Source organism: Xenopus laevis, chromosome 5S (assembly GCF_017654675.1).
Source record: "Xenopus laevis strain J_2021 chromosome 5S, Xenopus_laevis_v10.1, whole genome shotgun sequence".
NCBI classification, from domain to species: domain Eukaryota; kingdom Metazoa; phylum Chordata; class Amphibia; order Anura; family Pipidae; genus Xenopus; species Xenopus laevis.
This window is the reverse complement of record NC_054380.1, coordinates 52,339,499-52,356,704: the sequence shown is the minus strand read 5'-3', so window position 1 is coordinate 52,356,704 and position 17,206 is coordinate 52,339,499. Positions and strand designations below refer to the sequence as shown.

Here is a 17,206-nt window from a genome sequence, read left to right as displayed (position 1 = left end):
GAGGAGGTAATAGCAACACTGTTGAAGGCCAGAAAACCTGTATCTTCAAAAGCTTATCACAGAGTTTAGCAAACATACTGGAGCTGGTGTCAGGATCATGGGGTCTGTTTTCAAGAGGGTTCTACATTCTCTCCTTTCTACAAAGGGGTATGGACATAGGACTAAAACTAGGTTCCTTGAAGGTCCAAATATCAGCATTATCTCTACTTTTTCAATTCAGATAATCTCTCAACGATGCCGTGAGAACCTTCCTGCAGGGAGTAGCCCATGTGGCACCACCACGTCAAACACCAGTACCCACTTCGGACCTCAACACAGTCCTAGAGGCTCTCCTCGATCCACCATTTGAACCTCTAGGTTCAGTTGGACCATTATGGATGACCTAGAAAGTAGTCCTTCTCCTGGCAGTATCATCAGAGCACAGGGTATCGGAGCTTGGAGCTCTCTCCTGTGATCCGCAGCTACTAGTTTTTCAAGTAGGATTGCCTGCTAGTGATCCCAGCTGGACCACAAGTTGGGCAACCAGCTTCGAAGGCCACCATTGCCAGATGGAATGCATTTGCAGAGCCTACACCAATAAGGGCACACTCTTCCAGAGCAGTAGGAGCATCATGGACCTGGCGCAACTTTGCCTCAACAGAGCAGATCTGCAGAGCGGCTACCTGGTCGTCAGTTCACACATTTCTCTGTGGTTGACAGGGGGACACCGGACTTCCCACCCTCTGTATATAGTTTTGTTGAAATAGCATGCACTTGCGTATTTACTTGAATCATTTAGACAGGGCTTTAAACTTTTTGAAATTGGCCTTAGGTGTGCATCCACAATCTCCCCTAGCTTTGTTGAAATAGTGTTACTGTTCTCTCTGTATCTGTGTCCGGTGACTTGGTACCAACTGAGTGAACAGGGAAGTGATAGGGGTAAAGCTGGGATATCCAGGCATGCCCCCTTTTTGTTTATCCAATCAAGTGTCCTGCCTCAGGAGGATGGAGTTTAACACCACTGGTCTCCTGTGTCCCCCTGTCGACTACAGAGAAATGAATTTACCGGTAGGTATATAAATCCTATTTTTATGCGCTACCATAAATTTTTAACATTAGGCTATGCTGATGTGATTACCTGAATTTGGGTGAAATCAAATGGCCAAGAAGTATTGCATGTCTGGGCTCTATCCGGCCTGTTAAAATATAAAAGTACAAATTATTATCATACCAAATTTACAAAAATATCTGAGATCAGCTTCTTTGTTTGTCCTTTATGTTATGTTTGTGCTACACAATAAAAGCACTGTATGATATAGAATGTCCTATTCCTACCAACTTCATTTCAATTTATTTATCTCAACATTCAATTTACCCTTCTTGAAATAATTGTTTAATTACTTGCCACCCTATTCTGCATCTCTCTATTTTGCAAATGGGGATCACTGTCCCCAACAGCAAAAGTGGCAAATTGACTAAAGGGCGAAATGACTAACGATGTCGGAAATTCGCCAGTGTGACAGTGTGACGGTATTTCGCTGATTTACTAATGGGCGCAGAGGTAACTTCGCTAGTGAAAGAGACTGACGCTGGTGCTCAATTGGCAGGTGAAGTTACGCTCTCGCGAAGGGACGTAACTTCACAAATTCGCTAAGATGCGGATTTTACTGAACGTTACCTCTTGCGCCAGACTTGCCTTCGCCACTTTAGACCAGGCGAAGTGCAATAGAGTAGATAGAACTTCCTCAAAATTTAATTGAAAAATTTTCTAAGTCCCAAAAAACGCTGGCGTCTTTTGCTTTTTTCAGGTGATAGGCTGCATAAGACCTTAAAATTTTTTTGTGGTATCTGGCTTCCCCCCCACATTTCCTAACATATGGCACATAAACTATACACTGGGCTATATGTGTAGGGCAATATAACAACTCTTTTATTAAGGTTTCCCTGGCTTGTGTAGTACAATGTAATACGTCCATTGAACTTTAACTTCCTGCCATATGCAAATTAGGCAACGCTAGCGCAACTTCGCTTTGCTGGCCACAGTAACGCTAATGCAACTTCGCCAGTGTTCGGCGCCCTGGACGCAACTTTGGATTTGAGTGAACTAGTGTTGTCCTGGCAAATCTACGCCTGGCGAAGTGTTGCACTGTGAGCGAAGCCATCACTGGTGAATTTTCAGAGGTTAGTAAATTTGCCCCAAAAAGTCTATTGCTCTTTGAAGCTACATTTTTTATTATCATTACTTATCTTTCAATTCAGGCCAGTGGCGTGAACTAGAATTTGGAGCCCCCCTGCAGGCAAACATGGGGGCCCATCCAAGAACTAATGAAGCACATGTATATCTTGCAACACTTTAAAAAAATACCAGACTTTCCAGTAAGATCAATGCAAATATGTCCAATGATCACTCCATTAACTTTAGACTTGCCAGTAAAATGACTACAGAAATGGCCTCTGGGCACTGCATTGATAGATTGAAAGCATTACCTCAACAAGCCGAATACTACACATTTCTTCTAACTGTGCTTGTCTCTCTCTGCCTCATTCACCCAGTGCCCTAGGCAAACCGGCCGACTACTGCGAGAAAGAATGCAAGCACCGAGGACGTGCGAATGCGCATGCATGGAAGATCGCAATCGACAAGGGCTCGCGAGTTTGCATGCACAGAAGAGCCCACACTCTGCCACACTCTTCACACAGTACTGCCACAGCTTTTGGACACCGGTCCGAACTAGGGGAAGACAACAGAAGAGGTATGTGCCTGGCACCCCTCTACCTCTGTGTCCTAGGCATGTGCCTTTTCTGCCTACCCTTACTTCCACCTCACTGAAACTTAAATAAAAAATCAAAGATGTCCATGCTTTTGCAGGTGAAACGCACAGCCGTATTTGATTTATTCTGGCCGGAATGGGACCAGGGGGCCCCCTGCGTTGGAGTACTGCGGGGCTTTATTTACGCCACTGATTCAGGTCCTCTCCTATTCACCTTCCAGTATTTCAAACCACTGTTCGGTTGCTAGGGTAAACTGGACCCTAAACTGGACCCTAGAATCCCGATAACAAACTTGAGAGCTGCTGAACACAAAGGCTTAATAATTCAAAAATAAAAAATAAGGCTAATTACAAATTGTTTAAGAATATCATTGCCTACATCATACCAGAACTTAAACAATGGTGATCGACCCCTTTACGTGTCAGATTATGTGTTAGATACCTTACCATAACACTGCCAGTCCACACAGATGAATGTGCAGTGTTTTTTTTTTTCATTTAGCAGTGGTAAGTGCCTTTAGACTAACAAGAATTCCTTTTATATGAATATAGGAAAAAAATATACACCAGCCTCCGTAACAATGCATTTTATACTTCTAAAATTACACATAACACACACAGTATGCAACACATACACTCACAAAAATGTGTGCAAGCATAATATTTTTCATTAAATATTTTTCATTAAATTAGTTACCACAGTCCATGTAATGTCCAGTATTTTGGAGGATTCTTACAGTGCATCTGATCCATCTGTAAAGCAAGAGGAAATACAATCAAATCCTGCAATCTCAGGTACTCCATTTCATAACCAAAAGCAGCTATTGGCCTGCAAACAAAGCATTAAGCTAATTGCTTTTTCTGAATTAAACTTAAGTAGAGCAGTGGGTTTTCTATTCAGTTGCATGGGTATTTAGCATGGTGCTTTGGATATTTAGCATAGTTTTACAAAAAACTGTTTCTTCCCCCCCAAGCCATAAGGCTCCTGAATATTACAGATCTCTCTCACACTCCATTCCATCTGACCTTACTATAAACCACAATGTTACACAGCCACTGTACGCCATTGTATTAATAAATAGCCATTGGATACAATACAATATGAGCACATCTGCACTTTATCATATTCTTTACCATGTTCTTACTACTATCATATCACAATGATACACCCATCATGTCTGACGTTTAGCATTATTTACTTAACATATTACATCTGCTGAGTGTGCACTGTCTTGTACATGTGGATATTTGTCACATGATTGTACATTTAGCTTTTCATAAAGCTTTCTTATCTACCAGTCTACTATCTAGACAAGACTGTGGAGTTCCTTGCAGTCATAAATATCTCCTTTTTAATATTCCTACTAATATTCCTAGTTGTCTTTTCTCAAACCCACTATGTTCTCCACTTTCTTAGTCACTTTCTTATCTTACAGGTCAGTTCCATTATTTCCTAATTTTTCTCTGTAGCCTCTTATCTACTTCCTGTGTCTCGCCTACATAAATACACATTTCTAATGCTTATTTTTTGTTCAAATTTTGAACATACGTACACCTGCTTCCCATTCCCCAACTCATTATTTTTAAATCATAACCAAATGTCTTCTCTTTTACCCTAGGGCTTATGTGATGCATGGTTTGCTCAATTCTTTCCCTAAAGATGTCCTACCTTTCATAAGTGCCTCCAGTTCTTAATATATGCCCTTCATTCCTCTTTTATATTTGGTTGCTGTCGAATAATCTCATGCATAGCCAAAGTTCTTGCATTGAGGAGGAAAATGGTCACAGAATACTGAATGAACAATTAAGTATGGTCACTATGCAATACTGCTGCTGCATACTCAAACATTGCAAGTCTCTGCTGTCCTCTTATGGTGTAAATCTGTACCTGAGGTCATTAGATAATTTTGCCAGGTACAGGAGAATCAAAGGATTAACCTGAATTTACATCTTGCTTTGTTTGTGTCCTCACTGCAAACAGAGCAGGAGGTAAGACCCTGAAATTATCGTCTCTCTGTAGCTAAAGGATAGCAACATTTCATTCATATTTTATAATAAAATTTGCAGAAAGGAAACATACCTCACACACAGTGGCTGGCCAGTGATGAGTTAATACAAGTTTTTTCCATTCTTGATGATGTCTAAAAAAAGAATTTGGCACATTTTATACTATGTGGCAAAGGAATAAGAAAACCACAACAACAAAACTAATTGTCATTGCTTGCTACAGCTAAGTTTATTACCCACAAATATCTCTCAATCAATGATCAACCTATCATAGCCACATTAAGGGTACACCTATACTTGGAAGAACAACCATTTGTGTTTCTACCCCTAAAAGTATCATCCCAGTCTATGCACCGAGGTAACGATTTTAGCACATTTTCTATAAGGACAGAAAGTGTCTTTTGTTTATTTCTTGTGCATTTTCTCAGGTGATCACAAAATAATGGCTAAAGATAAAAAGAGGCAATATTTGATGATATATAATGGCTCTTTTAGATAAGGGTAAACTTTATACGTTCTTTTCTTTTCCTTGAACAAACTCATGGCAGTCGGTCACTTTCATGTATCCCTGCCCCCGCAGGATTGGACAGATACTAATTAGCATAGCAATTAAAAGCACCTCCTCCCCACTTCACCCCAGTTCTAGGGTTTCCAAAACTTAACAAAGGGCTGGATAGTGACTCACTGTCATGAGTTTGTGCCAGGAAAAGAATGGTAAGTATGGTTATGGTAAGTATACAATTTACCCTTTTCCTATTCACTGCACTCATGGCAGTACACTTGTATGATATACCATAGCAATGAAGGGGAAGTAATAATGCAATAACATATTTATTGAGATAAAACTTGCAGTACAGAATGACCAAAATTAGCCTCTGTAGCTGACACTACATCCAACTGGTAATGTCTAATGAAGGTGTGCATTGAAGACCACACAGCTGCTCAACACACATTTTCACAACTTACTTGAAATGCCCATGAAGTTGCAATTGCTCTCGTGGAGTGAGCTTTGACCAATGTTGGTTCTGGCAAATTTTAAAGACTTATAGGCTTCTTTGAAATAGGTAAGGTAATGTATTTTGCCAAAGTGGATTTGGAAGCAGGAGCACCTCTTTTGGGGCCTTCTGAGATCAGGATTAATGATTCTGATTTCCAAAAATCTTTAACTCTCTGAATATAGAGGGACAAAGCTTTGGCAACATCTAATCTGTGCAATATTTCTTCTGAGTCATTGGAAGGATCTTTGTAGAACACTGGTAGAACAATATCCTGATTGCAATGGAATGAAGAGTATACCATAGGCATGAATTTTGCATTGGTTCTCAAAGACTACTTTGTCCTGATGAAAGATTAAACATTCCTCTGCGACGGATAGCGACCGCATTTCACTTACTCTTCTCGCCGATGTTATGGCAACTAGGTGTAATGGAAACAGAAGTTTCTCACCTACAAGATGGCGACGGCGTCCAAGATGGCGACGGCGTCCAAAATGGCGACTCCTTCCTTCCCCATGTGGATCCTGCTGGTCTCAGTGTGATGACGTCGGTTTCCTCTCGCCCACCGATTGGTCGCCGGCGACGGAATGGTCGCCGGCGTCAGAACGTGCGTCGGCGTCTCGACGTCAGCATCTTGACGCCGGCGTCAGCGTCATGACGTCATTGCGTCCAAATCTTGGCGCCAAACTCTGCCTATTTAAACCCCTTGGACATTACAGATCTTGCCCAAGTATAGGTTCATCTTCGTGATTCCTGGGTGTTGTATTATTGACTGATTTCTTGTGTACCTACCTTGCCTGTTATTCGGATTGACCCTTTGCTGCCTGGACTGAACCCTTTGCCTGTACCTCGACTATTCTCCTGCCTGATCCCTCTGTACCTCGAACTCGGTGATTACCTGCCTCCTCCTTGGTCCGCACTCCTACTGCGCCTTCGGGCCCTTACATTATACTTGGGCCATGGACCCATCTGAGGAGGCCGCGGCTCAACCAGATTTCGGAAGAGCCTTTCGTGGGATAGCCTCACGCATGGAGGCCTATGAAGCTCAGCAGACGCACTTCGGCCAAGCCCTTGAGGCCATTTTGGACAAATTGTCGGCTCTCACTCCTACGGCTCAGGTTCCTGCCTCTGCTTCGGCCACTATTCCAGTGGTGCCGTTTCATGTCTCCGAACCCCGGATTCCGGCACCTCCGCTCTTCAGTGGTGATTCTGAGGCTTGTTGAGGGTTCATCAATCAGTGTGAAATCCAGTTTACTCTGCTACCTCATCAATACGTCTCTGAACGTGCCAAGGTGGGATACATCATTACCCGCTTGACTGGTAAAGCCTTGGAATGGGCATCACCGTTGTGGGAGAAAGAGGATCCCCTGATCGATGACTCGAAGGCCTTTATTCGTGATCTACACACTGTGTTTGATGCTCCTGGCCGGTCTGCATCTGCCTCTTCCAGCTTGTTCCAGATCCGCCAAGGAACACGTTCGGTGCCCGAATACGCCATCGAATTCCGCACTCTAGTTGCCGAGACCAACTGGAACAACGACAGTTATCACGCTGCCTTCTACAACGGGTTGTCCATGCGCATGAAGGACGATTTGGTCTCACGTGAGTTGCCTACTCGTTGGGAGGATCTGGTGGCCTTGGCAGTCAAAGTGGACACCCGCCAAAGAGAGCACCTTGCCGTAAAGGAACGTGTGAGGAAGTTTCAACCTCCCCTGGCTCCCCGCTTCCAGAGACCTATCCTTCCCAGCACTACTCCTTCTTCCTCGGTTCCGGCTTCTTCTCCCTCCACCTCTGAAGAACCTATGCAGATTGGTCGTGCCCGTCTTTCCGAACAGGAAAAGTTAAGGAGAAGGGCTGCTGGACTCTGCTTATACTGTGGGGGCAAATCCCACTTTGCCCATGAGTGCCCTGCAAAGTCGGGAAACGCCAACGCCTAGGTAAGTTTGGGGAAACTTACCTGGGCGGAATTGATCAACTCCCCCAAACCTCTGCTCATCGTTTCCTTCTTCCTGTACAGTTCCAGTTGGCTTCCAAGACCATCTCTACCCAAGCTTTCCTTGACTCTGGCGCAGCTGGGAACTTCTTGGATAAAGCCTTCGCTGAACGTCATTCTATTCCTCTCCAAAGTCTGGCTGTTCCACTTTGTGTCCTTGCCATTGATGACCGGCCTCTTTCTTCTGCCTTCATCTCCAAGTCTTCACAGGAATTATCGTTCCAAGTGGGCACCCTGCATACCGAAAGACTTTCATTTTTGCTTATTGAATGCCCCTCGACTCCAGTAGTCCTTGGACTCCCTTGGTTGCGCACCCATAATCCAGTCATTGACTGGTCCGCAACTCAAATTTCTCGTTGGAGTTTCTTTTGTCAACAGAACTGTCTTCCGGCCCAGTCCCTGGTCAAGGTATCCTCTGTTGTTCCAAATTCTTCAATTCCTCCTGCCTATCAAGATTTCTCTGATGTCTTCAATATGAAATCTGCTGAAGTTCTGCCTCCTCATCGGCCCTATGATTGCCCTATCGAGCTTCTTCCTGGTACTATGCCTCCTCGAGGACGTACTTATCCGCTCTCTCCTTCAGAAACCGCAGCGATGAAAGAGTACATCCAGGAAAATCTGCTTAGAGGCTTCATTCGTCCTTCTTCTTCTCCTGCTGGGGCGGGCCTCTTCTTCGTTGAAAAGAAAGATGGTAGTCTACGACCCTGCATCGATTATCGCGGATTGAACAAGATTACAGTAAAAAAACGCTACCCGCTCCCCCTCATTTCCGAGTTATTTGATCAGCTCAAAGGTGCCAGCATTTTCACCAAGCTTGATCTCCGTGGAGCCTACAATCTCATTCGGATCAGAGAAGGTGACGAATGGAAAACCGCATTTAATACTCGTGATGGGCACTACGAGTATCTCGTGATGCCCTTTGGACTTTGCAACGCCCCTGCGGTTTTTCAAGAGCTGGTTAACGATGGCTTTCGGGACTTACTTGGCATAAGTGTGGTCGTATACCTAGACGACATTCTAATCTTTTCTTCAAATCTTTCCGAGCATCGAATCCAGGTACGGGAAGTTTTATCTCGTTTAAGAAAAAATAATCTGTTTGCCAAGCTGGAAAAATGCTCCTTCGAAGTTTCCTCTATTCCCTTTCTGGGGTACATTATTTCCCAACAAGGCTTCAAGATGGATCCGGGTAAAGTTTCAGCGATCCAGGATTGGCCCCTCCCCACCAGCACTAAAGCCATCCAGAGGTTTATTGGCTTTGCCAATTATTACAGACAGTTCATCAAGGGCTTCTCCTCCAAGATTTCCCCTATCTTGTCTCTCATTCGGAAGGGTGGGAAACCTCAATGTTGGTCTCCTCAAGCTTTAGAAGCTTTCAAGATCCTCAAAGATTCTTTTTCTTCTGCTCCAATTCTTAGACACCCGGATCCTCTTCTACCGTTCTTCATTGAGGTGGATGCCTCCGACGTTGGGGCTGGTGCTGTGTTATCTCAAAGGTCTTCTAATGATGGCAAACTGCATCCTTGTGCCTTCTTTTCTAAAAAGTTTTCTTCTCCTGAGCAGAACTATGATGTGGGAAACCGTGAGCTGTTGGCAGTCAAACTAGCTCTTGAAGAGTGGAGACATCTGTTGGAAGGTTTGTCTGTGCCTGTATCTATCTTTACGGATCACAAAAACCTTGAATACATCCAGTCTCTTAAACGTCTTAATCCCAGGCAAGCTAGATGGGCACTTTTCTTCTCCAAATTCAATTTCATAATCACGTTCCGCCCGGGATCCAGAAACAAGAAAGCTGACGCCCTTTCTAGAAGCTTCATTCCCGAAGATTCGTGTTCTGAAGATCCTGAACCCATTGTGCCTCCCGTCAAAATTATTGCTGCCTTTTTTCCCACCATGGCCTCTCAGTTATTATCTGCACAGTCCTCTGCTCCTGGTGATACTCCTTTGGGAGTCGCTTTTGTTCCTCCAGATCTCCGTCATTCCATCCTTGCTCAGTCCCATAATTCCAGACAAGCAGGCCATCCTGGAATTAAGAAAACTACCGAACTCCTGTCTAGCCTAGTATGGTGGCCTTCTCTTCGAAAGGACGTCAAAGATTTTGTCTCTTCTTGTTCTGTTTGTGCTGCCTCCAAGTCTGGTCACTCTCCTCCCAAAGGATTACTTCTACCTTTACCCATTCCCTCTCGTCCATGGACTCACCTGGCGATGGATTTCATTGTGGATTTGCCTGTTTCCCTCGGTCATACAGTTATCTGGGTCGTGGTTGACAGATTCAGCAAGATGGCCCATTTCATTCCCCTGCGAAAGCTACCTTCTGCTCAAGAACTCTCTAAATTATTCATCCAACATATCTTTCGCCTTCACGGATTCCCGGCTGAAGTGGTGTCTGACAGAGGTTCCCAATTCGTTTCCAAATTTTGGAGATCGTTATGCAAAGCACTTCATATCTCTCTCCAGTTTTCCTCTGCCTATCACCCTCAATCTAATGGAGCTGCCGAGAGGTCAACCAAGCATTGGAGCAATTTCTTCGTTGCCATGTATCTTTGTGCCAGGACGACTGGGCGGATCTTCTTCCTTGGGCAGAATTTGCTCACAACAATGCTATGCACGCTTCTTCCGAGAAATCTCCATTCTTTTGTGTCTATGGCCAGAATCCTCTAGCATTTCCTCAAGATCTTCTTCTCACAAACATCCCTGCTGCCAATGATCAGGCTGCTCATATGCTTGCTATCTGGGTTGCCACCAAAACTAATTTGGAGAAAAGTTCTCTGTCTCAGAAGAAATTCGCGGACGAGAAAAGAATTTCGTCTCCACAATATTGCCTCGTGACAAGGTCTGGCTTTCTACACGGAATATTCATCTTAAGGTCCCTACTCCCAAACTCGGCCCCAAGTTCATCGGTCCTTTCCCTATTATTGAAATCATCAATCCCGTGGCAGTTCGTCTTCAGCTTCCTCCCGAAATGCGGATTCCTAATGTCTTCCATGTATCTCTTCTCAAGCCGGCAAAAGATTCTTCTTCTTCTTCTCCTACTCCTGTTCTTATTGATGGACACCAAGAGTTTGAAGTCAAAAGAATTCTGGACTCTCGAATTTCCAGGGGTAGGTTACAGTATTTAATTGAGTGGAAGGGGTTTGGTCCAGAGGAGTGCTCCTGGGTGAAGGATTCTGACGTCCATGCTCCTCTTCTTATCCAAAGATTCCACAAACAATTTCCTTCCAGTCCCGGTTTTGGTGGTCCTGAGGCCCCCCCTAAGGAAGGGGGTACTGTAATGGAAACAGAAGTTTCTCACCTACAAGATGGCGACGGCGTCCAAGATGGCGACGGCGTCCAAAATGGCGACTCCTTCCTTCCCCATGTGGATCCTGCTGGTCTCAGTGTGATGACGTCGGCTTCCTCTCGCCCACCGATTGGTCGCCGGCGATGGAATGGTCGCCGGCGTCAGAACGTGCGTCTGCGTCTCGACGTCAGCATCTTGACGCCGGCGTCATGACGTCATTGCATCCAAATCTTGGCGCCAAACTCTGCCTATTTAAACCCCTTGGACATTACAGATCTTGCCCAAGTATAGGTTCATCTTCGTGATTCCTGGGTGTTGTATTATTGACTGATTTCTTGTGTACCTACCTTGCCTGTTATTCGGATTGACCCTTTGCTGCCTGGACTGAACCCTTTGCCTGTACCTCGACTATTCTCCTGCCTGATCCCTCTGTACCTCGAACTCGGTGATTACCTGCCTCCTCCTTGGTCCGCACTCCTACTGTGCCTTCGGGCCCTTACACTAGGAAAGCTACTTTAAAAGTTACATTCTTGATAGTTACTAATTGTAACGGTTCAAATGGTTCATCCATCAAGGCCTGTAGGACAGAAGACAGATTCCACGGAGGTACACTGGATTTTATTGGAGGATGTATATGGTTTGCTGCCTAAATAAATCTTATTATTATCTGATCTGCTGCCAATGGTTTGTTCCAAAGGGCAGATAAAGCAGAAATTTGAGATTTCAGCGTATTTGAGGCCAAGCCTTTTTTCCAGACCGGCTTGAAGAAATCCTACTGCATTAACAGCAGAATACACAGAAGGATTGATATCACGTTTCTTTGTATATATTCCAAATTCTGTAATATTCGCTTGAAGTTGATGTTTTCCTAGATTGCAGCAAAGTATCTACTACTGCTTCCGACTGCCCAGACTCATCTAAATTCCTCCTCTTAATAGCCATGCCGTCAGTCGTAAAGCGTGAGGATTCGGATGACAAATTGGACCTTGAGATAACAATTGAGGGATTAGTGGCAGTTGCCAGGGTTGATCTATTGCCATGTTCTGGATTTGGGCAAACCATGGCCTCCTGGGCCAACATCGAGAATAACTCGAGACTGGTCCTGCCTCACCTTCCTCAAGGTCTTCGAGGTCAAGGGAATTGGAGGAAATAGGTAATCTAGGTGAAACCTGCAAGGTATTGAGAAAGAATCTCTCCCTTCTGTCTGGTTATCCCAAGTCCTGGAAAAACATCTGTTTTTCTTCCGGTTGTATCTGGAAGCCATCAAATTTATCTCCACTGCACCCCATTTTTCTCTATCTGAGCAAATATGTGGGGATCCAGTGACCACTCCCCTGGATGAATCTTGGATCTGCTGAGATAATCAATCTGATGTTCAATTGTCCTGGAATATATGTGTAATGGAATCCGAGAACAGTTCCCAAAATGGTGGCCAAGATGGCGTCCAAGATGGTGGCTCCTTGGTTCCTCACGGACGCAGCCGGATGATGCCTGCCTCTTCCCGCACTCTGATTGGTCGCCGGCGACGGAACGGACGTCGGCGTCAATAATGTGCGCCGGCGTCGGTTGCTGACGCCAGCGCGTCGGTCGCTGACGCCAGCGCGTCCGCGCACACGTCATGACGCCGATGCGTCCAAAATTGGCGCCAAATCTAGGCCTATATTAAGGAGCTCTGGAAATTCATCAGTGCCCAATTATAGGTTTTAGCTTGCTACTCCTGGGTGTGATCTTGTGAAACTTTGCTATTGTGTACCGACCTTTTGCCTGAATTCCTCGACCTTGAACCTCTTCTGCCTGGACTGATCTTGTTGCCTGTTTGACCATTCTCTCGTCTCATCCTATCTGTACTGCGAACTTGGACATTGCTACCTCCTCCTCTGGTCCTCACTACTCCTGAAGCCTTTGGGCCTTACATTATAATTGGGCCATGGACCCTTCGGAGGAAACCCCAGCGCCGCCTGATGTCGGTGGAGCGCTTCGTGCGTTGGCTTCTCGGATGCAGTCCTATGAGGTACAGCAGTCTCATTTTTGTCAGGCCCTGGAAACAGTACTGGCAAAGTTGTCGGCCCTAACACCCGCTGACCCTGTTCCCGTACCTGTACCTGTGTCTCCACTCCAGGTCTCCGAGCCTCGCATTCCGGCTCCCCCACTCTACAGTGGTGACCCCGAAGCTTGCCGTGGGTTTATCAACCAGTGCGAGGTCCAGTTTGCACTATTACCCGGCCAATTTGTCTCCAAACATGCCAAGGTGGGCTTCATATTCTCCCGCCTGCAAGGGAAGGCATTGGAGTGGGCTTCACCTCTATGGGAGAAGGAAGATCCTATCATTGACAACGCCAGGTCCTTTGTTCGCGAACTCCGTACTGTGTTTGATGCTCCGGGTCATGCCTCTGCATCTTCTGCACGTCTGTTCCAACTTCAACAGGGAACTCGCTCTGTCCCGGAGTACGCCATCGAGTTCCGCACTCTAGTTGCTGAGACTTTGTGGAATAATGACGGGTATCACGCTGCCTTTTACAACGGCCTGGCGATGCGCATCAAGAATGATCTGGTGTCCAGGGAAATTCCATCCCGCTGGGAAGATCTAGTCGCCTTGGCCATAAAGGTTGATACTCGGCAGAGGGAGTTTCAAGCTGAGCTCGACAGAGAGCGCTCCCAAACCAAGAGATTCCACAAGTTCCAACCTACCCTGGCTCCTCGTTTTCAAAGACCCTTCCTTCCAAATCCTGCTTCCACCTTGCCTTCTCCCACTCCTGCGGCTTCTGCTTCTTCTTTCCTGCCTACGGAAGAACCTATGCAGATCGGACGGGCCCGTCTGACCGAACAGGAAAAGCTTCGGAGAAGGGCTGCTGGACTTTGCCTCTACTGTGGTGGAAAATCCCATTTCGCCTATGAGTGCCCAGTGAAGCCGGGAAACGCCAGCACCTAGGTAAGACTGGGGAGACTTACCTGGGTGGAACTGGTCCTTCTCCTTCTCCCCATTCTTCTGCTCAACGCTTCCTCCTTCCTGTGCAGATTCGTTTTGGAACCCAGACGATTTCTTCTGAAGCTTTCCTCGACTCCGGCGCAGCTGGGAATTTCATGGATAAAGTCTTCGTTGAAAGTCACTCCATTCCCCTGCGGTCCCTGGCTGTTCCTCTTCGTGCATTGGCGATTGATGATCGTCCATTGTCTTCTGCTATTATTTCCCACTCCACCGATGAACTTTCTGTTATTGTGGGAACCATGCATCTTGAAAGGTTGTCTTTCCTTTTAATTGACTGTCCATCTACTCCCATTGTGCTTGGTTTGCCCTGGCTGAATATCCACAACCCAGTAATAGACTGGGCTTCGTCTCAGATTTCCCGATGGAGTTCTTTCTGCCAACAAAATTGTTTACATACCAAATCCATCATTAAAGTTTCATCTGTGTCTCCAAATTCTTCTCTGCCCTCTGTTTATCAAGCCTTTTCTGATGTCTTCAATAAAAAGTCTGCCGAAGTCCTGCCTCCTCATCGCCCCTATGATTGCCACATCGAACTTCTTCCTGGATCCATGCCTCTCAGGGGTCGCACCTATCCGCTTTCTCCTTCTGAAACCTCTTCCATGAAGGAATACATCCAAGAGAATCTGCAAAGAGGCTTTATTCGTCCTTCTTCTTCCCCGGCGGGGGCCGGCTTCTTCTTTGTAGAAAAGAAAGATGGTGGTTTGCGGCCCTGCATTGACTATAGGGGTTTAAATAAAATTACAATTAAAACCGTTATCCCCTTCCCCTCATCTCTGAACTGTTCGACCAACTCAAGGGGGCTTGTCTGTTTACCAAGTTAGATCTTCGTGGGGCCTACAATTTAATTCGGGTCAGAGAGGGAGATGAATGGAAAACCGCATTCAACACTCGTGACGGGCACTATGAGTATCTAGTGATGCCATTCGGCCTCTGTAACGCCCCCGCGGTTTCCAAGAATTTGTAAACGACATTTTCAGAGATTTGTTGGGTCAATACGTGGTGGTGTACTTGGACGATATTCTTATCTTTTCCAAGAACCTTGCTGAGCACCGTCTTCAAGTCCAGGAAGTCCTTTCCCGTCTGCGGAGAAATAATTTATTCGCCAAGTTGGAGAAGTGCTCCTTTGAAGTTTCGTCCATCTCCTTCCTTGGTTACATCATTTCTCAACAGGGCTTCAGAATGGATCCTGCCAAGATCTCCGCCATCCAGGACTGGCCTCTCCCCACCAGTGTTAAAGCTATCCAAAGATTCATTGGCTTCGCTAACTATTATAGACAATTCATCAAGGGGTTTTCATCCAAGATTGCTCCCATTCTTTCTCTTATCCGTAAAGGGGGCAAGCCTCAGCATTGGCCACCTGTAGCTTTGGAAGCATTCAAGAATCTTAAAACTTCTTTTTCTTCTGCTCCCATCCTCAGACACCCTGAACCTTCCCAACCATTCTTCATTGAAGTCGATGCCTCTGATGTCGGTGCTGGAGCAATCTTGTCCCAAAGAGCGTCTACTGATGGAAAACTACATCCCTGTGCCTTCTTTTCGAAAAAATTCACCTCTCCTGAACAAAATTATGATGTGGGAAATCGTGAGTTACTGGCCGTCAAACTGGCTCTAGAGGAATGGAGACATTTGCTGGAAGGTTCTTCCGTCCCTGTGACCATCTATACCGACCATAAAAATCTAGAATATATCCAGTCACTCAAACGCCTCAGGCTAGGTGGGCACTATTCTTCTCTCGTTTTAATTTCATTCTAACCTTTCGGCCTGGTACTAGGAACAAGAAGGCGGACGCTCTTTCTAGAAGCTTTCTTCTCGAAGATCTCACTTCTGCCGAACCGGAACCCATTGTGCCCCCTACAAAGATCATCGCTGCTCTGTTTCCCTCCCTGGCCTCTCAATTATTGTCTGTTCAATCTTCTGCTCCTGTAGGTACTCCTGTTGGTGTTGCCTTTGTCCCTCCTGAATTTCGTCATTCCATTCTGGTTCAGTCCCACAGCTCCAAGCAGGCCGGTCATCCTGGAGTCAAAAAGACTACTGAACTTCTGTCTCGTCTTGTATGGTGGCCTTCCCTAAGAAAAGATGTCAAAGACTTTGTTTCCTCTTGCTCTGTATGTGCTGTATCCAAGTCTGGACGCTCCCCTCCTAAGGGGTTACTCCTACCACTACCTATTCCTTCTCGCCCATGGACTCATCTATCTATGGACTTCATTGTGGATCTCCCTAATTCCTCTGGTTATACAGTTATTTGGGTGGTAATTGATAGATTCACCAAGGTGGCACATTTTACTCCTCTTCGAAAACTTCCCTCAGCTCCTGAACTTTCCTCATTGTTTATTAAACACATTTTTCGCCTCCACGGTTTCCCTGCTGAAATTGTCTCTGACCGTGGATCTCAATTTGTTTCCAAGTTTTGGAGATCCCTGTGTAAAGCCCTTGGTGTCTCTCTTCAGTTTTCTTCTTCTTACCATCCACAGTCTAATGGAGCAGCAGAGAGGGTTAACCAGGCCCTTGAACAATTCCTTCGATGCCATGTATCTTTGTGCCAAGACGACTGGGCTGATTTGCTTCCGTGGGCTGAATTCGCACATAATAATGCCTTACATGTTTCTTCTGAGAAATCTCCTTCTTTCTGTATGTATGGTCTTAACCCTTTGGCTTTTCCTCAGGACTTATTACTCACTAATGTTCCTGCCGCCAATGACCAAGCTGCCCACATGTCGGCTATATGGCACGCCACGGTTGTCAATCTGGAGAAAAGTTCCTTGGTCCAGAAAAAATTCGCTGATCAAAGAAGAATTCCTTCCCCTCCGTATGCACCCGGTGACAAGGTTTGGCTATCCACACGGAACATTCGTCTCAAAGTCCCCTCTCCTAAACTTGGTCCCAAGTTTATTGGTCCTTTCTCCATCTCTGAGATCATCAATCCGGTGGCTGTCCGTTTGCAACTTCCCTCGGAGATGCGGATTCCAAACGCCTTCCATGTCTCCTTGCTCAAGCCTGCAGGTACTTCTTCTTCTTCTTCCTCAGCTCCTGTCGTGGTAGACGGTCATCAGGAGTTTGAGGTGAAAAGGATCCTGGATTCCCGGATTTCGAGGGGCACTCTACAATACCTCATTGAATGGAAGGGGTTCGGTCCGGAGGAGTGCTCCTGGGTAAGAAGGTCAGATGTCCATGCTCCTCTCCTGGTCCGAAAATTTCATC

The 17,206-nt window shown here is 45.7% G+C and overlaps 1 protein-coding gene across 1 annotated transcript in view; it reads right to left on the bottom strand.

Moving 5' to 3' along the window:
• LOC108705607 (ribonuclease T2-like) overlaps window positions 1-17,206 on the bottom strand; it is an 89,700-nt gene that overhangs the window by 53,045 nt on the left and 19,449 nt on the right. The window contains exons 3-5 of the mRNA XM_041564548.1: window positions 4,831-4,891; window positions 3,448-3,503; window positions 1,118-1,175 (exon numbers count right to left, since the gene is read on the bottom strand). Coding sequence (XP_041420482.1) covers window positions 1,118-1,175; window positions 3,448-3,503; window positions 4,831-4,891 — 175 coding nt within the window. The remainder of the gene's footprint in view (window positions 1-1,117; window positions 1,176-3,447; window positions 3,504-4,830; window positions 4,892-17,206) is intronic.